Source organism: Callorhinus ursinus, unplaced genomic scaffold (assembly GCF_003265705.2).
Source record: "Callorhinus ursinus isolate GAN/ISIS: 27379988/994484 unplaced genomic scaffold, GSC_fseal_2.0 scaffold100, whole genome shotgun sequence".
Taxonomy (NCBI): Eukaryota; Metazoa; Chordata; class Mammalia; order Carnivora; family Otariidae; genus Callorhinus; species Callorhinus ursinus.
Window position 1 is genome coordinate 1,032,728 of NW_027397162.1, and position 21,486 is coordinate 1,054,213.

General features: G+C 46.6%; 3 protein-coding genes across 7 annotated transcripts in view; all 3 read right to left on the bottom strand.

Annotated features, from left to right (window-relative positions):
- Positions 1–14,072, bottom strand: part of LOC112806571 (uncharacterized) — a 61,362-nt gene extending 47,290 nt beyond the window's left edge. The window contains 2 exon segments of the mRNA XM_073888961.1: positions 13,772–14,005; positions 14,007–14,072. Of these exon segments, the coding sequence (XP_073745062.1) occupies positions 13,772–14,005; positions 14,007–14,072 (300 nt within the window).
- The window catches only part of LOC112806821 (zinc finger protein 552-like), a 124,767-nt gene that overhangs the window by 95,750 nt on the left and 7,531 nt on the right, over positions 1–21,486 (bottom strand). Inside the window, exons 1-2 of one of the 5 annotated variants that reach the window (XM_073888954.1) lie at positions 13,772–13,911; positions 11,525–11,682 (exon numbers count right to left, since the gene is read on the bottom strand). The exons of 1 other annotated variant lie outside the window; for it this stretch is intronic. The gene's annotated coding sequence lies outside the window, so the exon portion shown is untranslated. Of the gene's footprint in view, positions 1–11,524; positions 12,694–13,226; positions 13,505–13,771; positions 13,912–21,486 lie in introns of those variants that run through there. 3 more of the 5 variants (XM_073888956.1, XM_073888955.1, XM_073888953.1) reach the window with 3 other exon arrangements.
- Positions 18,679–21,480, bottom strand: LOC141371783 (uncharacterized). Its single transcript, XM_073889032.1, has one exon. It carries the CDS (start codon positions 21,302–21,304, stop codon positions 20,156–20,158), a length of 1,149 nt encoding a protein of 382 aa, XP_073745133.1. The 5' UTR covers positions 21,305–21,480; the 3' UTR covers positions 18,679–20,155.

A 21,486-nucleotide genomic window follows, 5' to 3' on the forward strand; every position in this document is an offset into this window, starting at 1 on the left:
GGGAGAGAGAGATACTAATTTCTATTTCCTTAAATTGGGGATAGTTTAACTTCTTCACCCTGACCCCAGAAATTTCAAGGAGAGATGAAATTACTGGTGCAATAAAGTATACCCTGCTCCCCAGAACCCAGAACAAAGGAGATGGAGGATTACACTGATCACAGAAGGCTTTCAGAGACAAACTGTCATAGCCAACCAGAGCACAACATACCACCATAGATGTTTTATTTTTTTTTAAAGATTTCATTTACTTATTTGACAGAGAGAGAGACAGCGAGAGAGGGAACACAAGCAGGGGGAGTGGGAGAGGGAAGCAGGCTTCCCACAGAGCAGGGAGCCCGATACGGGGCTCGATCCCAGGACCCTGGGACCATGACCTGAGCAGAAGGCAGACACTTAGCGACTGAGCCACCCAGGCACCCCTTAAAGATTTTATTTATTTATTTGTCAGAGAGATAGAGAGACAGAGAGAGCAAAGCAGAGGAAGCTGCAGGTAGTGGGAGAAGCAAGCTCCCTGCCAAGCAAGGAGCCTGATATGGGACTCGATCCCAGGACCCTGGGATCATGACCTGAGCCAAAGGCAAATGCTTAACTGACTGAGCCACCCAGGCGCCCCCCACCACAGATGTTTGTATTAGGTGCTATCAGACACCAGGTGTCTAAGCAGAAACCAAGGGCTAAACACACTCATACCGACCATATAAGCAGGACAGAGGGCTGTGAGGGTGCGTGTGTTCACTCAGGGAGAGGACTCCAGATAGAGCTGTGACAGAGAAGGCGTGCGAGAGATGTCAAGCAACCCTGGAACAGGAAGGCTGGGGTGACTCTATGTCTCAGGAACCCTCAGAAAATATCACTACTTCATGTATCCTTCTTTGTTCTGTTTCACCCGTGGAGGGACGGAAAGAAGAAATGTCTGTCCACACCGTATTTCTTATGAGCTTTATAAAGAAACATTCTACTTTCCTAAGAATCTGTCTATCTAAAAAGAAGGTCCACTTACCAAATACCTTTTCTTGCTGGGACAGTAGCAGCCATGGTCACGGTCTGAGCACAAGTGCAGAGCACAAGCCTTATCCATGAAATAAAGGCTGGGGACAATATGACCTCATCTCCTTGCTGACAAGTGATTATCATTTCACTTGTGAGTTTAGTGAGTGTCTGTCTGGGGAGTGGCAATTGTCTCAGAAAAACAATTATGAAATGTGAAAATCACTTAAGTTAGTAGGAGCAATTTGTAGTAATTAACCAATTAGAGAGAGACAGGCAGACAGATAGAGGCTGAGAAACAGACAAGAGGAAACACATCTCCGATGCCTGGAAGAAACCGGGTAAAACTGACAGGTTAGACAAGGCTACTGAGGTCTAGGAAGTGAGAGAACGAAGCTGAGAACAAAGCCGGGCTTTGTTTCTTGCCAACCTGAGGCATTTTGCTTCCAAAATGTGATTATTTTTCAGTTCTGATAACTTTACACCACGGCAGCCTGAAAGGGAGAAGAAAGAACTGATTAGGAACAAATTGCCTGAATGTTAGAAATGTTAGAATGTTAGAAACAAACTGGAGAAAGTGGATAAAATTTTACTCACTGCTTCAGCAGACACAGGTGAAGCGTCACTCATTATTTTTGGTATACGAGAGGTACCAGGGTTAAAAAAAAACCTTGCGAAGAACCTGCCTCTATCAAGCCAATGTTGTTAAGAAAGACGGACGATAACAAATAAAATACTGAATATAAGATGAAAAGTGCCTTGCAAGAAAAAAAGGGTTCGAGGGATGAGAAGAGAATGAAGGAGGAAGCAAGATAAACCGGGCAGTGATGGAGAACCTCATTTACACGATTACTGCGGGCAGTATTTGAAAAAAGATGGAAGGACTAAGCCCTGCAGATATGCTGCATCTATTACCCAAACACAGACACCAGCTAGTGTCTTGTCTCAGGCAAAGCCAAGTGCCAGCACACATGGAACTAGATGTAGGGCAGAGTTTAAGGAGGAGGTCAGAGAAAAACTGGAAGAAAGGAATGTAAAGCCATCTAGGTTTCTGTAAGAATTTTTAGTTTCCTCTAAATAAAATGGGAGCCATTACAGGGCTTGACCAAAATAGGGACACTATCTGATTTATACTTTGAAAGGTTCATGTTGACCGTGAGGTAGAGACTACCCTGCAAAGAAGGCTGGGAAGAGGGAGAACAGTTAGACAACCAATGAGGAAAGCCAGGTAAAGGCGACGGTGGCACTGCCCAGGCTAGTCGTCGAGACAATGATGGAAAGTGTTCACATCGCTGATATATTCTGAAGACAGGGCCCGTAGGATGTCCTGTAGGACTGGATGTGCAGAGTGAAAAAAAAGAACGAATCAAAGCTGGTCCCTAGGTTTGCGGGCTCTGCAGCCAGAAAGATGAAGTGGGCATCCACTGAGGTTGGGTAGGCTGGCCAGAGCCCGTCACATTCCTGTGAATCTCACACAACACGGTGAAAACTACTACTCAATTTGAGTAAGTTTTACTCCTGACTAAAACCATAGTAATTATATACTGTCCTATTTACAAGTAATATTTTATTATGAACATCTTATCTTACAATTGGAAGAATTATGTTACTCTATTTATTTTATAAATAGTAAGGCATAGTGTTAAGCTTCTCTCTGCAGCCTCACCCCTTAGTGACCCTCTCCTTGCCCAGAAACTTTCAGCTTCAGAGATCTACTCACCTTCCTGGAATATTCTATGTATTTGTACTTTTGTGCATTTTCACATCTGCTTATCTTTTCTCATCACACTTAGTGAACAAAGGACACCCTGTGTGAAGCTCTGTGGCTGCAGCATGAGCAGAACCCACAGCCTTTGCACGAATGGCCCTTGCACGCTAGAGGAAGAGGCAAGTATGATGAGACTGATGGCTGACCTTGATTCTTCCCTCAGGCATCTCACTGATCCTTCAATGTTTCCTCGGAGAACCCTTTCCTATTACCCAATAGCTTCACTAACCCTTGCTCGTCCTCAGAGTTCTCATAACATTCCAATCTTCATCATTTAGTGTGGCATCATATTAGGATTATTTTAGTCTCCCTACCCACTGGTCTTTGGCCAATACATCAGTGTCCCCACTGCCCCAGAACTCCCAGTAGCTGTTCATGGTGTAGTAAAGAAGACAGCAAATTCCTTGATTTCTCCCACTGAAAAGTTACTCTGTCACCTTACCTTGAAACTGGATGACTTGTTAACTAAAACAATTGGTGGATGTGACTTTTTTTTATATCTCTGAGAACAAGACACAAAGAGTTGGCAGCTTCTCTGTGGGCTTCTTGATACACCCCGGACTTCCCTGTAAGAAATCTGACCATGTGTATGTAAGTCCTCTAGTTCAAAGTTCCTGCTGAATCCAACTTTCCACCCATCTATAAGGCAGCACAGAAATGTGAGTGAAGTCATCCCAGACCCCCTAAACCAACCCACCCACCTCCTATCTCCAGGTGATTTCCACTGAAACGGTGAAGAGCAGAATTACCCAAGTGAAGCCTGTTTATTTTTCTGATACCCAAAATTGTGAGTTAATGCATTATTTGCTATTTGAAACCACTTAAGTTTGGTGTCATGTTTTTATGCAAAAATAGACACCTGCAAAAGAATTTAATTCTTTTCACCCACCTAATTATTAACTTCCTCCAAAGACAAGCGGAAGCCTCACCCCATAAGTTCTTTCACATACTCACTTTTCCCTCTGAGGATGTCATGGTCACACTTCCCTCTGAGGATGTCAAAAAAATGAAGAATTTAGGGGCGCCTGGGTGGCTCAGTCATTAAGCGTCTGCCTTCGGCTCAGGTCATGGTCCCAGGGTCCTGGGACCGAGCCCCGCATCAGGCTCCCTGCTCCGCGGGAAGCCTGCTTCTCCCTCTCCCACTCCCCCTGCTTGTGTTCCCTCTCTCGCTGTGTCTCTCTCTGTCAAATAAATAAGCAAAATCTTAAAAAAAAAAAAAAAATGAAGAATTTATCTAAAAGGTGAGGTTCTCGGGGTGCCTGGGTGGCTCAGTTGGTTAAATGTATGCCTTCGGCTCAGATCATGATTCCAAGGTCCTGGGATGGAGCCCCACATCAGGCTCTCTGCTCAGTGGGGAGCCTGCTTCGGCTGTCAAATAAATAAAATCTTAAAAAAAAAAAAAGTGAGGTTCTCTCCTTGATAATTCAAAAGAAAATAAAAATTTTAACTTATAGAAATGAATGTTTGAACTCTTCTCTTTTCAGTGCCCCCTTAGACCTCAACATCCTTGAATATGTTCAAGACTCTGTCTCTTAGTGATCGGAGACCAGCCCTGGGGCCAGGTAAAAGAACCCTGGGGGATGACTTTCCTTCCTCCCCACTCTGGCAGGCAGAGCTTATCAAGACACAAACTACTGGACAAGTCAACCAGCACTTCAGGTATCATGGTCATCTGGAGGTGAAAGTGGACAGCTGCCTTTTGGCCCCTGACCCAGAGTCTGTCTTTGGAGGGATGTGCCCATGTTCATTCAGGGAAGTTAGATGCAGTCTTTATGTGGAAGACAGGGGTGTGAAAGAAATCCTGCTTGGGTGTCAAGCTACCTGCATTCTGGCCTCAGGTCTGACATAACTTGTAATGACATTGGGGAAGTTCTTTCCCCATTCCCCCACAGAAAGGTATACCTCTCTGTGTCGCATTCTGTACAAGAAGGCTAGGCTGTTGATCCTAGTGACCGTTTAAACAAGCTAGTTCTCACTTCACTGAAGCACAATTTAAAAACAATGAAGTGTACCCATTTTAAATATACAATTCATTGACTTTTGACAAATGTTTGCACTTGTGTAGCCACAACCATATATTTGGTGTCAAACCCAAAAAATCATTACCAAGACCAATGGCAAGGAGATCACCCACACGTTTTCTTCTAGGAGATTTATGGTTTCAGGTCTTACATTCAAATCTTTCATCCATTTTGAGCTGATTTTCATTTATGGTATAAGACTGGGGTCCAGATTCAGTCTTTTGCAAGTGACTGCCCAGTTTTGGCAACATAATTTATTGAAAGACTACCTTTCTGAATTGTATATTCTTGGCTCCTTTGTCTAACTAAATTGACAAACCCGTGTGTGCACGACTTTATTTCTGGGCTCTCTATTCTGTTCCACTGATCTTTGTGTGTTTCTATGCCAATGATGAAATTTAAAAGCTTGTTTGGGGCGCCTGGGTGGCTCAGTCTGTTAAGCAGCTGCCTTTGGCCCAGGTCATGATTCCGGGACCCTTTGATCGAGCCCCACGTCAGGCTCTCAGTGGAGTGGGGAGCCTACTTCTCCCTCTACCTGACGCTCCCCCTGCTTGTACTCTCTAATACAAAAAAAAATTTTTTTTAATAAAATAAAATAAAAGCTTCTTTTAATTCCAAACCCTCATATTCTTGGGTATGATTTCATATTTATAAAATTCTATAAACCCTATAAATATTTATCAGGTTAATTTCATGCAATATTCTGTGATGAGGCTGTATCCTTCCAATATTTCCCCATTCACAGAACTCTCATAATCAGATAGAGGGTGTGTTTCATTAAAACACAATGACTTGAATGCTTTCCAACTAGCTAAATAGGTTACCAACTAATTGACTTTTGCCCTCTATAATCCTAAGGTCATTTCTGACCCAGTCATACCTGCATAATTTTATGATGAAATATCAATATAAAGTTATACTTTTGCCTGATGACAGTTAATGGATACTGTTAAGCAATGAAGCCACAGTAAATAAAGCAGTTTACTTACCAACACTGACCCTACCATGTCACACACAGGGAGAACCTTCATAAAGAAGTGAGCCCTCACTGACTTGCTCTATGTCTTCCTCAATTACTTCATTTCTTTGCATATCTGTTCTTCTATTCCTTTTCTATTGTTCCTGTAACAAATTACTACAAACTAGAGGCATAAAAATTATCGCACAGTTTTTGTAGATAATACATAGTAGGATCTTGGTTTGGGGCCCACTCTGAAAATCTTTTATTATTTTGCCATTTAAAGTGATTATTGAGGGGTGCCTGCATTGCTCAGTTGGTTAAGCATCTGCCTTCGGCTCAGGTCATGATGCTGGAGTCCCAGGATTGAGCGCAACATCTCTGCTTCTCCCTCTGACCCTCCCACGTCTTGTGCTCTCTCTCTAATAAATAAAATCTTTTTTAAAAAAGTGATTATGGATACAGTTAGATTAATATATACCATATTTGTTACTAATTTCTATTTGTCACCTTTTTTGTTCTTCCAGTTTGTCTTCCAGTCCTTTCCTGCTTTTTGTGGCCTTGAGCATTTTATGATTTTGTTTCTTAGCATATCAGTTATACTTTTACTTTTTTAATTGGTTGTCCTAGAGTTTTCAATAAACACTGACAACTAATCCAAATCTACTTTCAAACATTATACCACTTCATGGATAATGTGAGTACCTTATAATAACAAAATAATTCCTCCCTCCGGTCCCTTGTATCGTTGATGTCATTCATTCCACGAATATAAAGGCATAATAAAAGCACACACACACATTAAGATAAACATAAATAAAAGAATGTATTGTTGGTGTTACTACTGGGAAAAAATTGTTGTTAGATCAATTAAGAATTACAAAAAATAATACTTTTGGGGCAGCTGTTTGGCTCAGGAGAGCATGCAACTGTTAATCTCACGGTCATGAGTTAAAGCCCCATGTTTGGTGTGGAGCCTACTTAAAATTTAAAATAACAACATTGGGACGCCTGGGTGGCTCAGTTGGTTAAGTGACAGCCTTTGGCTCAGGACATGATCCTGGAGTCCTGGGATCGAGTCCCACATCATGTTTCCTGCTCAGCAGGGAGTCTGCTTCTCCCTCTGACCCTCCCACCTCTCACGTGTGCTCTCTCTCATTCTCTCTCAAATAAATAAAATCTTAAAAAAAAAAAAATAGGGGCACCGGGGTGGCTCAGTTAAGCGTCTGACTCTTGATGTCACCTCAGGTCATGATCTCAGGGTCCTGAGATTGAGCCCCGCATCAGGCTCAGCATTAAGCAGGGAGTCTGCGTGAGATTCTCTCTCTCCCTGTCTCCCTCACTCCACTTTCTCTAATAAATAAAACTTTGGGGGCGCCTGGGTGGCTCAGATGGTTAAGCATCTGCCTTCGGCTCAGGTCATGATCCCAGGGTCTTGGGATCGAGCCCCACATCGGGCTCCTAGCTCAGCGAGGAGCCTGCTTCTCCCTCTGCCTCTGCCTCTCTCCCTGCTCATGCTTTCTCTTCTGTTTCTCTGTATCTCTGTGTCTCAAATGAACAAATGAAATCCTTTAAAAAAAATAAAACTCTGTAAATAATAATAAAAAATATTCACTTGACCTTGACTTATTCCTCCTGCAATGCTCTTCCTTTCATTATGTAGATCCAAGTTTCTGACCTATATCATTTTCCTTATCTCTAAAAAAGTTCTCTTAACAATTCTTGCATGGAAGATCTCATGATCATCCCCTTCCCAGAAATTCACATGATGAAATCCTAACCCCAAAACATGATATTAAGAGGTACAACTTTGGGGCGCCTGGGTGGCTCAGATGGTTGGGCGTCTGCCTTCGGCTCAGGTCATGATCCCAGGGTCCTGGGATCGAGTCCCGCATTGGGCTCCCTGCTCAGCAGGGAGCCTGCTTCTCCCTCTGCTTCTCTCTCTCTCTCTCTCTCTCTGTCTCTCATGAATAAATAAATAAAATCTTTAAAAAAAAAAAAAAGAGGTACAACTTTGGGAGGTGCTTAGGTCATGAGATTGGAATCCTCATGAATGGGCTACTGCTTTTATAAAAGTTCCACTGGGGGGGGCGCCTGGGTGGCTCAGTTGGTTAAGCGACTGCCTTCGGCTCAGGTCATGATCCTGGAGTCCTGGGATCGAGTCCCACATGGGGCTCCCGGCTCAGTGGGGAGCCTGCTTCTCCCTCTGACCCTATCTCCTCTCATGCTGTTTCCCTCTCTCTCTCTCAAATAAATAAATAAAATCTTTAAAAAAAAAAAAAAGAAAGTAAGTTCCACTGGGGCACCTGGGTGGCTCATTCGGTTAAGCATCTGCCTTTGGCTCAGGTCATGGTCTCGGGGTCCTGGGATTGAGCTATATGATGTGGGGCTCCCCGCTCAGCAGGGAGTCTGCTTCTCCCTCTCCCTCCGCCCCTCCCCCAGCTTGTGTGTGCATGTGCTCCCTCAAAAAAAGTTTTTTTGGGGAAAAAAAAAAGGTTCCACCAAGATCCCTAAATTCTTCAATCATGGAAGGACACAGAAAGAAGAGCGAACCATGAACCAGGAAGAGGATCTTGACCAGAGAACTCACAAATGCTGGCACCTCGATCTTGGACTCCCCAGCCTCCAGAACTGTGAGAAATGAATGTTTATCTTTATATATAGTATTTTGTCATATCATCTCAAATGGACTGATGGCAGGTTTACTGGCAACAAATTCCCTAGTTTTTCTTTCAGAAAGGCTGTTTGCCCAGAACTGCTGAAGGAGAATTTTGCAATGAACAGAATTCTAACCTGATCAGTTTTTCTCTCAACACTTTAAAACTTTTAAGTCCTCTCTGTTCTTGTTTGCATGGTTACTGAGAGGATGGATTTAAGTCTTAGTATTCTTCTGGAGCTAAGGAATTTTTTTTCCCTCAGGCTTCTTTCAAAACTTCGTAATTTCAAGAAGTTGAAAATAATATGCCTACATATGGGGTTTTTTTTGGCATTTATCCTGCTTAGTGTTCTCCTAAGCCTTCTGGATCTGTGGTTCATTTCCTGTTATTAATTTATCTCCCTATGGAGACTGAGTCCCTAACTGGCTCAAAAGACTGAACATCTTTTGTACATGCCATCGCCTCCAGGCCACATGGTTTGTGATGTGTCCCTCAGGGGACTACTGCAGAAAGAGTAGCTGGAGCTCTAAACAGGGGATTGCCTTGGGGACCCACCGTGGGAAATCCGTCTCCAGAGGAAGAAAGGAAACTCATCCCATAGGGTCCCACCTAAACCACATCCCCAGGTGTGCTACCTCCCTCCAGGTGTCTACTCCAGTCCCCACGCACCACCCTTGCCCTCCCACCTGGCATGGTGGTCTGCTGGCATGCCCCACCCTGCTCCCCACATGGCTCAACCCATTTCTCACTGTCCCCACTGAGATGTGAACACACTCACAATTGGGTCTGCAAAGGAAAAGACCTCACCAGGTTGCTGTGCAGAACCCTACCCTCATCCCCTACTTCTGGGTGAGGCCCTGCCCCATCTGACCAGTTGGGCATCAAAAGACCAATAACATCCCTAAGAGATTCTCTTTCGCTGCAAGACACCACCCAGAACTAAGGTCACATACTGTGGATAAATACTGGGTCACATCCATGCCTTAACTTAGAAGGGAATGAGAAGTTCCAGTTGCCCATAATTTCCATCAGTGTGACAAACCACAGAGCTCAGCTTCCTTAAGTATGCTGAGCTGGTGACTGACGTACATTATTTGGACCTGCCAGGTGGCAGGAGTTAAATGACTTCTGCCACAGAAATGGTCAGTGATTTCAATCTAGCAAGGACTCTGCAAACATCAGAAAGCACAATGCGGCATCTAAACCTTCCCCAAATAGCTGGAACTTACGGAAAGTCACTCCACCGTAGACATTCAGGTGAACAAAGTTAACTTCAGGAAGGTGGCTGCTTCACAAAGGTTCTCCCCCAATGTAATTTTACAAAGCAAGGAAATATCACCTTCTGTGCTATTTTAAACCCTTTCTGCAATGTCAACTCTCCAGTGTGGAATGAAGACAGATGACTGGATAAAGGAATGGTGTCATTCACCTCACTCATGAGACCTTACAATTCAGTGTGAATTCTGATTTTTCTGAAACTGTATCTTTGGCCAAACGATTACCTATATTCTTCACATTTGTCTTACCTCAGGCTGCTCTAAAAAATCATAAACTAGGTGGCTTATAAAAACACAAATTTAGGGGTGCCTGGGTGGCTCAGTTGGTTTAAGAGACTGCCTTTGGCTCAGGTCATGATCCTGGAGTACCTGGATCGAGGCCCGCATTGGGCTCCCCGCTCAGCAGGGAGCCTGCTTCTCCCTCTAACCCTCCCCGCCTCATGTACTCTCTATCTCTCATTCTCGCTCTCTCAAATAAATAAATAAATCTTAAAAAAAAAACAAAACACAAATTTATTTCTCGGTCGTGGAGGCCGGATACCTGGCAAAACAGTCCTTATAGCATCTGGTTCTGTGTCTGGTGAGATCCTTATTTATAGATGATCTTCAAAAATGGTCCTTACATGATATATAGAGGAAGCAAGCTCTCTCAGAACTCTCATGAGGACAATAATCGCATTCATGAGGGCTCCACACTCATGCCACATTCTAATTGCAATTCCCTCCCAAAGACATCACCTTAATTCCTAAGCCTATCGCAGTAGAGGATAGGAATTTAACATATGAATTTTAGTGAACATAAACATTCAGTTCATAATATCACTCATAAGGACTTGATCAACTATGTACTTTGTGGTTTAATGAGACTGGAGCTTTCGCTGAAAGATTTTCCACATCCCCAGCATTTCTAAGGCCCTTCTCCAGTGTGAACTCTTTGATGATAATTAAGAGCAGTATGACCAGTAAGAGATTTCCCACATTTGTTGCACTCATACGCCTTTCTCTTGTGTAAATTCTCTGGTGGTGAATGAATGTTGCCATCTACGTAAAAGATTTCTCATATCTGGGGTACCTTGGTGGCTCAATTCATTAAGTGTCCAAATCTTTATTTTGGCTCAGGTCATGATCTCATGGGCCATGGGATCAAGTCCCAATTCTGGCTTCAAGCTCAGCAGGCGACAGCTTGAAGCTTCTCTCCATTTGGCCCTCACCTCAGTGTTCTCTCCCTCTATAAAATAAATAAATAAATCTATTAAAAAACTAACATATTTCCCACAAACATCACACTTAAAAGGTCATTCACTTCAGTAAAGCTTTAGGTGTACCATGAGATTGTTTCTCTGGAGAAAGGATCTTCCACAGTCACTGAACACATAAGGCCTTTGTCCAGTGTAAACTCTAGTGAGTAAAGAAGCCAGTCCTGGCAATAAAAGACTTCCAACACTCACTGGAGGCATACGGTATTTCCCCTGTCTGAGATCTCCAGTGATAACGGGGGGCATAGGGGGCAGAGAAAGACATAAAAGATTTGGCACAGTCACTACACTTACAAGGACTTTCCTTTCCCCAAGTTGAACCCTATTAGTAATCAACACTGAGCTATGGATAAGAGATTTTTCACATCCACTCCAAACATAACAGTTTTTTCTACTGGGCTATCTATAAAATGAATGATGACAGGAGAAGTGTAGGACAATGTCCTTGAAGGTCACACCACCCTTTCATGAAAGTGACCAATGTAACCATGAACATTCTCTGAGAACCCATAACCCACCCCCCCAACATCCACCCCAGTCTCCCCACCTCAGAATAAATACCAGGTCCTGGGGCCTCTAATGCCGCTCTCCTCTCACCTTCCCATCAATCACTGTGTTCAGTCCTCAGCAGCAACAGGCAGGGGGACACATGGATGCACTCTAAGCTCTGGGTCTGGCCTGCAAGGTCATCCCCCTGCCACGGTATTCCCATGGAGTCTCCCACGTTGTGCCCTCAAGACAGCCAATTATAGGCCCTGCCTTACCAGGAAGTCTTCAGTACCAGGGCGCTGAGGCCCTTAGCTCACACTTCCCCTCCACGTGTACAGGATTCTGTAGACTCTACCACTCTCACGTCTTCAGACCCCACAGATGAACTCCCACACCTTCCTGCCCCACAACAAAGGATCCTCCCTTGACTCACACTCGTACTTGTCACGTGACATCCACAGGATGTTTGACAAACTCAAACAGGTTCCAGTCCCACCCAGTACTCCCATGGATCCCAAAACAGGGAAAGCCTCAAATGCTGCTGAGAAGCCCTCCTCAGCTGCCTGTAACCCTCCCTTCAGTAACAGACACTCACAACCACGGTCAGCTTCGGATACTCACAGACCCTCTTCCACTTCTCTGCTGCCCACGCTGTCCCGCCACAATCGGGAACCAATCGTCCTCTACTGAACCTTTGTGAAAACCCCAGCCCTAAGGGTCTCCCTGCCAGGCACGGGGAGGGACCACAAATGACATTTGCCCCAGGCTTTTTCTAGCAGGAACACTCTGAAACACCCCAGACACCATAAAAGCTGACCACAAGATTCTGGTGAAGCCCTAGAACGCGGGACAGAGAGCAGCCCCCGCCTCACTGTCACCTTGTCTCAATCGGAGATGTCCTCAGCCATCTCTTCCAATCATCCCAAGGAACCTTGGCCATCATCTGCCAGATCTCTCTCTCTCCTTCACTCATGTTGACAATGCCCATCAACCACAACCACGTGCCGCGCCAGAGAACCACTCTTCAGCACCTCTTAGTAGGATGCTTGACTTACCCGCAGCGTTGCCACTACGCTCTGCATTCCCTTCCTAAATGTGCGCCAAATCTCCACCCGGCCCACACAGGAGCCATCACTTTTCCAACCCTCCATCCTCAAACCTTCCCCCAGTTTCCCAAACTTTGCTGTCCAGCTCCCTAGTCGATTCCACGACTCCCTCTTCTCTGACACATGACACTGCAAACAATTTCAAAACAATGTAGGACATCCCCCAGGAAAATCTACCCACTGCTACCTTCAATCCACTTAATGGGAGCTTCCACCCCTTCAGCTGCTGGGAACTGTGAAAATCAATAATTGGAAACCTCAGGAAAATGGAGTCGGGAGGTTGCAGCACAGGGAGCTCTCAGGCACTGCCAGTGATCCACTGCAGACCAAAAGGAAGAGACTGACTTGACCTTATATGGGGACACTACTTCACTAGCACAGGCCCAAAAAGACAGGATTTCCTGATCACCCCACCCAACACCTCAGCCAATGAGAAGCCACAACTCCCAGTTGACTCCAGTGGGCCTGTAGTTTATAACAGCCGTCCCAACTTGGCCTCTTTCCCCTGAAACAAGACTACCTCTCGTGCTCTCCACACTGGCCTACTGTTCTGACTCAGCCTGTTTGCTCCAAATTGCACTCTCTTCCGTTGCCACATAGACCCATCTGTGCGGGTAAAATAACTGTCAGTCTTTACTTCATTTTTAAGGTCCACGGACCGAAAGCCCTGGGGCGCTCCCTCACCGCCCCCTTTCTCTTCTCACCTGCAACACGCACCACTTGCCGCGGCCCCTCTCAGACCACAGACCGGGAGTCCACCGGTTCGCCACCAGCCACCGCGCGCAGAGCAGCGGTCCGCGGACTCCACCGCCGACTACCGCAATTCCCTCCTCCCGCGCGCCCTGCCTCCTCGCTCACCCCCGCGGCGGGCTCTCCGCTCTCGCGCCCAGACCACGCCTATTGACCCCGGGCGGAGACCGCCTCAGCAGCGCCAGGAGGGCCGGACCTCTCGGGCAGCGCGGGCCTCCCTGGCCGCGCCGCACTGTGCTCCCGACAGAAAGAAGGGCGATGTGCTGCTCCCCGCTGCCGGCGCAGGCCCCCTCCGGCCTCTGCCCCGGCCGGCCCCCCGGCCCGGAGCCCGCTCCTCACGCCGGCACGCCGGCGCTCGCACACGGGGCCCCCGCCCAGCGCCGCCGCCCCGTCCGACGCCGGGGCCTGGGCCGCAGGGCCGCGAGCCGGCGCCCCGCGCTCGGGCCTCCGGGGTCTGGGTGGGGGGACGGCGGGGAGGGCCCGGGGGACGAGCGCTTACCTGCGGCGGCTCCCTGGGCGCGGCCGCCGCCATCGGACTCGGTGGGCCGGCAGCGGGGCCGGAGCGGAGCGGACACCGGGCCCCGACTGTGTGCGCCGAGGACGGCGCCTCCCCTCGCGGCTTCACGAGCAGGCCCCCGGACCCCGACGCGCGCTCCGGCCCCTTACGGGATAAACGGAGCCAACCAGAGGCTAAAAGACCGCGGGGCGGGGTGCGGGGTGCGGAGGCGGGAGGCACGAGGGCGGAAGTCCCGCCCCCGGCGGGTGCGCACGCCTCGAAATGCCGTGTCCCGTTCCCTCATTGGCTCCTCGCTGCGTCCTCAAGGCCGAGGCTCTTCCGGGGGGTGTGGCTCCCGGAGTTGTGGCGGTCTCAGAAAGGGCGCCCTCCGCCCCGGCGTTCCAGAGCTTTGGTCTCCCTCCACATCAGGAAAAGCTAAGGATAGTTACCAGCTCAGAGACCTTTTAGGAGAAGGCTCCACACGTCTAGGAAAAGATAGAATCAAACAGAGCATGTTACCGTGCTAGACCCATGTGCCTGGACAGTTGAGGCTTTTTATCATCAAAATGTGACTTTTGTCATTCCTGAAAACATTGAGGCATAGTACTGTCAACCTTAAGTAGAAATAGCCAGTTATTTCACCAGCAGTTTCTTTAGGAACAGAGGAATTTCAAGTCCAGGTAAGTACACTGTGGCCAACCACAAGCGAGCCTGAAGAGAAAAAGGGAAGCACACATTTCCCTCCTTAAAAAAGGAATGTCTAAAATGTCTGTTTTTCTCTTAAGGGATTACAACTCTTCAATGAACATAGAAAATGTTCACTGGAAAGGAATATGAGTTTTCATCAGGAGGCTGGGGAGAAGGTGGACTCTTGTGCAGAGGCCAAATCCAAGGGTTCTGCCGGACACTTGGGTTTCTAAAGCTTAGGGCAGGGGCGCCTGGGTGGCTCAGTTGGTTGAGCGTCTGCCTTCGGCTCAGGTCATGATCCCGGGGTCCTGGGATGGAGCCCTATATCGGGCTCCCTGCTCAGCAGAGAACCTGCTTCTCCCTCTCCATCTGCCACTCTGCCCACTTGTACTCTCTATCTCTCTGTCAAATAAATAAAAACCTTTAAAAAAAAAATAAAACTTTTAGGGCAGTTAACCAATAAATGGAGTACAGGGGTCTGAAACGTTTCTTGACTACATGCACACTCAATGGTGCAGCTACAGATGTTACCACACTGCTGGGAGGTTGTACAAGGGGGTCTGGTTCCTTAGTACCCAGGGGTCGTGCAAAAGGGTCTGTTCTGTTTTGTGGCATGCAGAATGCTCAGCACTTTCCAGGAGAGAAAGCATGACCTACAGATCAACAGAGAAAGGTTAATCCATCATGAAGTCTAAGGGTGCTTGTTAAATCTTCAAGATTAATAGGTTGGCCGGTGGGCCTGAGGTGGCTTCACCCATACATACTGTTTTTCTTACTACAGAAAGAGGACCTCGGCTGCCCCCATTTTGACCTCAAACTTTCTAGTTGGGTTCTTCTTTCCAGTTTGTCTCTTGACTCAGATGGAAGACCCCAATGGCAAGGCATCCCGATGGGAACAAAAACTAGCCCTCGAGCACTAAGGATTGCCCTGAGCCAGCAAGTCCCCACCCATGACTGACTCCAGGACAATGATCTATTTGACTTTCACTGCCTACCTGCATGTACCCACCCACCTTGGCCCCACATTTTCCTTCTATAAACCTGGAAGTGTTCTCAGTACTTTGGAGACAATCATTGAGAGGTGAGGCCATGGTCTTCTCTGTGTGGGCTCCCTGAGATTCCTTTCTTGTTTACTACCACTGCTTTCTCTGACTTTGGATTTTGTCACCAGGGAGTGGCCAAACCCAGTCTGTTTGGGACTCCCAGGCTAGGTGGTCTTTAACCCCCCGTGCCCCAACATTACAAGTCCTATTTCTTGACCAACCATAATTTGTTGAGGTCTTCTCCTCTAAAGGTAATCGTGGACAACCTAATCTGTGGAGTTTAGTCCAACCTTCTACACCTCATCGGTACCAGAAGGCGCCAGCGGTCATATTGGTGCATGTAGGTGGAATAGAGGACTCACCTCTGGACTGTGCTGTGTCTCATACCTGGTCTAGAATGGCCGCAGGTCTGGGCAGGGCCTTACCTTCAGGTGCCAAACATGGGAACATCAACTCCAAAGGAAGTTAAGGGATGCAACACAGCGGGACCTTCCTGAATTGCCTCCAGGTGTGTCAGCCTCCTGCAGGTGCAGTCCCTGCACCACACTTGCCCTCCCACCCAGCATCATGGTCCCCATGCAGGCCTCTTCTTGGCTGAACCTCCCGGATGAGACCATGATCTCACCTGGGTACAAGGCAAAACAGTCCTAGCAGATTCCCACACTAACCTGCCTGACCTGGGGACCCTTTTCCTTCTGGTAGAAGCTCTACTCCACCTCGACTCCTGTCCTTCCAGTGGAGAGGAAGGCCAGCACTGACCCCAGTCTTGTGGGTAAGGCCTTGCTCCACCTGGCTCCCAGTCCTTCAAAGCAGGCGGCCGCCAGAAGTGGCCCTAGCCTTCTCCTGTCAGCTGTCCGGAAACACAGCTCAGAGCAGTGGTGAGCTGCACAGAATGTACACTCCTTTGCGGACCAGGAGTTGACTCTTAACACAAAGAGAAGGAATTAAATCATTTGGAGGTAATCACTTGAGCGGGAAAGTCCTTCCAATATACTGGGTGGGATCAGAGGAAGCAACTCTGACCTGAGTGGGTGTACACAACAACCTTCTCACTACTTAGGTAAGACAAGCCAGATTTTCAGTCACCAGTCGGGTTGTTCAGGGACGTCCCTCCCCTCTGGCCTGTCAGGATTAAGGTCTCCTGCCTGTGAGGCTCCTGCAGACCTCCAGCCAGCTCACAGCCCCCACAGCTGCTGTCTGCTAAGTGTTGTGAAGTGTCCTGCCTGCACCTGCCCAAGTTTAGTTTTTCCCCCAAACACCCAAGTAGTTTTCCAGCACCTTCTTTGAGCATATCCCACTCTCATAATGGAAGAATTTATACTTTGGAATTTGGCAAGCACTACAAAGCGGGGATGCAGTTCTGTATTTCTGAATGCCTGGACTTTACAAAGGCATTCCATAACGGTAGGAATGCACCCTAAACTTAAACGTGTAAGGTATTTTGGGCCATGATATTGTGCAGGACACAAAAAATCTCAGGAAAAATGAGGAAATAGCCTTCCAGGATTGTAAGACTCCATCAAGAAAAATATCACACAATGTGCAAATGAGGAAAATTCCAACGTTGTTATACAGGTCTTACTTCTAAATGAAAAGGAACTACGCATAACTCGTATGAAAGAAAATAGGCAACGATGTCAACAGAAATTGTACCAAGGAAGACATACAGGTGGTAAAGAAACACATGAAACAATGCTGAAAGGCAGAAATCTCTAGGAAATGCAATTACAACATACCACTACACACGTATTAAAAGGGCTGACATTGAAGACTGACCCTGTCAAGTACTGGCAGGAATGAATATACTGGAGCTCTCATACATGCCTGGTGGGAATGCAATAGTGAACCCTTCAGACCCCATTTTGGCCCTTTCATGAGAATGTTAACACTCACCTGCCTGTGCCTAGTCATTGTGCTTTGAGATTTAGCAGAAGAGAAATGAAACCTCTATCTGCATAAGGAATTATAATGAAAATATATAGAGGGATTTGTTTGTAAAAGGGAAGCACTGGAAATAACCCACGTGCTCCAACCAGATGCAGAGATCAATAGTGGTGCACATCCAGAGAAGAAAACAGTACTGTAGACTGAAAGGGACATACTTGCAAAACAACCTCCAGCCTTCAGGCCAACGAAAAAGGCTGAGAAATCCACCTAGAGGAGAAATGGTTTATTCAAGGACTTTGGGAAACATCTTTAGCAACCATTAATGGGAGTAGGACTCCGCACCACCACCTCCAGAAAGATCTTTTTTAGCGCTAGGCCTGGGGAGTACCTGGGAGACACCCTGGGAGGAGGATGTTTCAGAACAGGTGTCTGCCACAGTCCTTCAGGATACCAACAGGCATGCTGGCTCGGCAGGGTCACAAAAGCTACATCCCTGGAGGATGAATTCTCCCTTGTCTTTACCTTTTTCCTGCCTGCAACACAATGGCCTTGACATGTAAGCCAACAGAGAGCAAAACAGAATTCAGGGACCTTTGGATTATTTTAGAATGACCTGTTACACAGGATGTGTGTCTGAAAGTGAAGAATTTGTGAACACTGATCCTGCCCAGTCAGTCACTACACCACCTGTAGAAATACTTTTTTTTTTTTTAAAGATTTTATTTATTTAATTGACAGAGAGAGACAGTGAGAGAGGTAACACAAGCAGGGGGAGTGTGAGAGGGAGAAGCAGGCTTCCCGCCGAGCAGGGAGCTGGATGCGGGGCTCAATCCCAGGACCCTGGGATCATGACCTGTGCCAAAGGCAGTCGCTTAACCAACTGAGCCATCCAGGCGCCCCTGTGGAATTACTTTTATAAGACATACACTCCATGAGAGGCTTGATGTGTCCTCTAAGTACCTAATGACTCAATCATCTAGATTACAAATTACAGTTCCCCTGCCCCTGCGGTGTTACAAGTGAATACTGTATAACACATCACAAGGCTCCAATGAAGGATCTGGGGTACAGATTCCACTCAACAGCACCTGGCATCCTGTGCTATCAGCTGTGGACAAGCAAAATATTCTTGTTCTTTCCACAAGCACTGAAGATGGTCTCAACTGCTCCCTCTTCAGGGTGACCTCTGAGCACACAAAACTTCCTGGCATCCAGACCACAAAACCCAGGTATGGATCCTGGGAGGCTGTATTAGCTAGAACTGTCATATAACACAATACCATACACAGGGTGATCAGACAACAGAAATTTATTTTCCCCCAAATCCAGAATCTCAACATCAAACATAAGGTGTCAGCAGGGTTAGTTTCTTCTGAGGCCTCTCTCCTTGGCTTGCAGACGAGGATTCCCTGTCTTCCCATGGTCATCTGTGTGCCTGTATCCTCATCTCCCTATGACGGTGCCAGCCATACTGTGTAAGAGTCCATCCTAATAACCTATTTCAACTTCATGATCTCTTTAAAGATGCTATGTCTAACTATTTTTTTTAAGATTTTATTTATTGAGAGAGAGAGAATGAGAGATAGAACGAGAGGGAAGAGGGTCAGAGGGAGAAGCAGACTCCCCGCCGAGCAGGGAGCCTGATGTGGGACTCGATCCCGGGACTCCAGGATCATGACCTGAGCCGAAGGCAGTCGCTTAACCAACTGAGCCACCCAGGCGCCCTATGTCTAACTATTGTTAACACTGTGAGGGACTGGGGGTTATAACTTCAAAATATGGATTTGGGATATACAATTCAGCCCATCACAAAGGTCCTGTGTTATAATGCAAATTAACACAGAAGCTGGATTATCTATATATGTATGTTGTTATTTATTTGCAATTATCCTCTCAGACACAGCCAAGTTTGGGATGCGCAATCTACTCGTTCCCTCATGTTGAGAGCCCAATCCTGCTTATTTTTTTTTTTTAAGATTTTATTCATTTCTTTGACAGAGAGAGAGCACAAATAGACAGAGGGAGAGGGAGAAGCAGGCTCTCACCAAGCAGGGAGCCAGACACGGGGCTCGATCCCAGGACCCAAAGATCATGACCTGAGCTGAAGGCAGCCGCCTAACTGACTGAGCCACCCAGGCGCCCCTGCCAATCCTGCTTTGAAACCACCACCCCCTAGAGTGCACACAATGTACAAAATTAAAGGTAACTAAAACAAGATGGCATTTACTAATGCATCAACCAGAGCAACACGTGGCACATAATTCCTGTGTGGTGACCTGGGAGCTAGAGTCATCAAAGCAGAGTGAGACCAACATCCCGATGGGATTTAGTCTTCCTGTGCAAGTCACCACCCAGAACTCAGATCACCCACTGTGGACCAACACTGGGTCACATCCATGCCCTAATTTAGAACAGAATGAGGAGTTCCAATTACCCATAATTTAGATGCGCAAACAAGAAAGCAGACAGGTCAGCATCATTAACCATGTTGGGGTGGTGACTTATGCACACTATGGGAACCGCCAGGTGGCAGAGGTGAAAGGACTTCTGCCACAGACACTGACAGGGACTTCCATCGTGCAATAACTGCATGCACATCAGAAAGCACAATGCAGGTTCTGAATTTTTCTGAAAATAGCTGGAACTTATGGGAAGTCACTCCACTGCAGACATTTGGGTGAACCACGTTCCAGTCAGGTAGGTGGCTGCCTTAGAGGCTGTCCTCCAGCCGAAACTATACTAAGCAAGAAGTATCACCTTCTGTGCTATTTTAAATCCTTCCTGCAGTGTGAAGACTGGAATGGTATCTAAAACCATTATGACTGATAAAAGATTTCCCACATTCACGGCACTCATAAGGCCTTTCTCCAGTGTGAACACTCTGGTGCAAACGGAGGGCAGAACTAACAGTAAAAGATTTCCCACATTCGCGGCACTCATAAGGCCTTTCTCCAGTATGAAGTCTCTGGTGCAAACGGAGGGTAGAACTAACAGTAAATGATTTCCCACATTCATTACACTTATAAGGCCGTTCACCTGAGTGAAGTTTTTTGTGTGTATTGAGTGTATGTTTTCGTGAAAAGGATTTGCTACATTCAGGGCATTCATAAGGCCTCTCTCTACTGTGAACTACCTGGTGAACACGGTGCTGTTTATTAGTGGTAAAAGACTTGCCACATTCGCTGCACTTATAAGGCTTCTGTCCACTGTGAAATCTCTGGTGATAACGGAGGGCAGAACTAGTGGTAAAAGATTTCCCACATTCACAGCACTCATAAGGCTTTTGTCCAGTGTGAACACTCTGGTGTGAACGGAGGGCAGCACTACTAGTATAAGATTTCCCACATTCACAGCACTCATAAGGCCTTTCTCCAGTGTGAAGTCTCTGGTGATAACGGAAGGCAGAATTACGAGTAAAAGATTTCCCGCATTCACTGCACTCATAAGGCCGTTCTCCAGTGTGAACTCTCTGGTGACTACGGAGGTCAGAACTAGTAGTACAAGATTTCCCACATTCAATGCACTGATAAGGCTTTTGTCCAGTGTGAATTCGTTGATGATAACGGAGGGTATATCTAGTAGTAAAAGATTTCCCACATTCATTACACTTATAAGGCCGTTCACCTGAGTGAAGCTTTATATGTTTATTAAGGGTAATTTTATGGAGAAAGGATTTCCCACATTCAATACACACATAAGGCCTTTCTCCAGTATGAAGTCTCCGGTGAGAACGGAGGGAATAACTACTAGCAAGGGATTTCCCACACTCATCGCACTTATAAGGCTTTTCTCCAGTGTGAATGGTCTGGTGACCACGAAGCCGGTAACGACTCATAAAAGATTTGCCACATTCATGGCACTTAAAAGGCTTCACTCCGGTGTGAACACTATGGTGATAACGGAGGCCATTACTACTCATAAAAGATTTGCCACATTCGGTACACTCAAAAGGCCTTTCTCCACTATGAACGGCCTGGTGATAACGTAGGGAAGAATTACGAACAAAAGATTTCCCACATGCACTGCATTTATAAGGCTTTTGACCAGTGTGAATTCTCTGGTGAGAACGGAGGGCAGAACTACTGGTAAAAGATTTTCCAC

Excerpts from the sequence above, each read along its gene's own strand:
- LOC141371783 (XM_073889032.1), bottom strand. The coding sequence starts at position 21,304 with ATGAGTAGTAATGGCCTCCGTTATCACCATAGTGTTCACACCGGAGTG.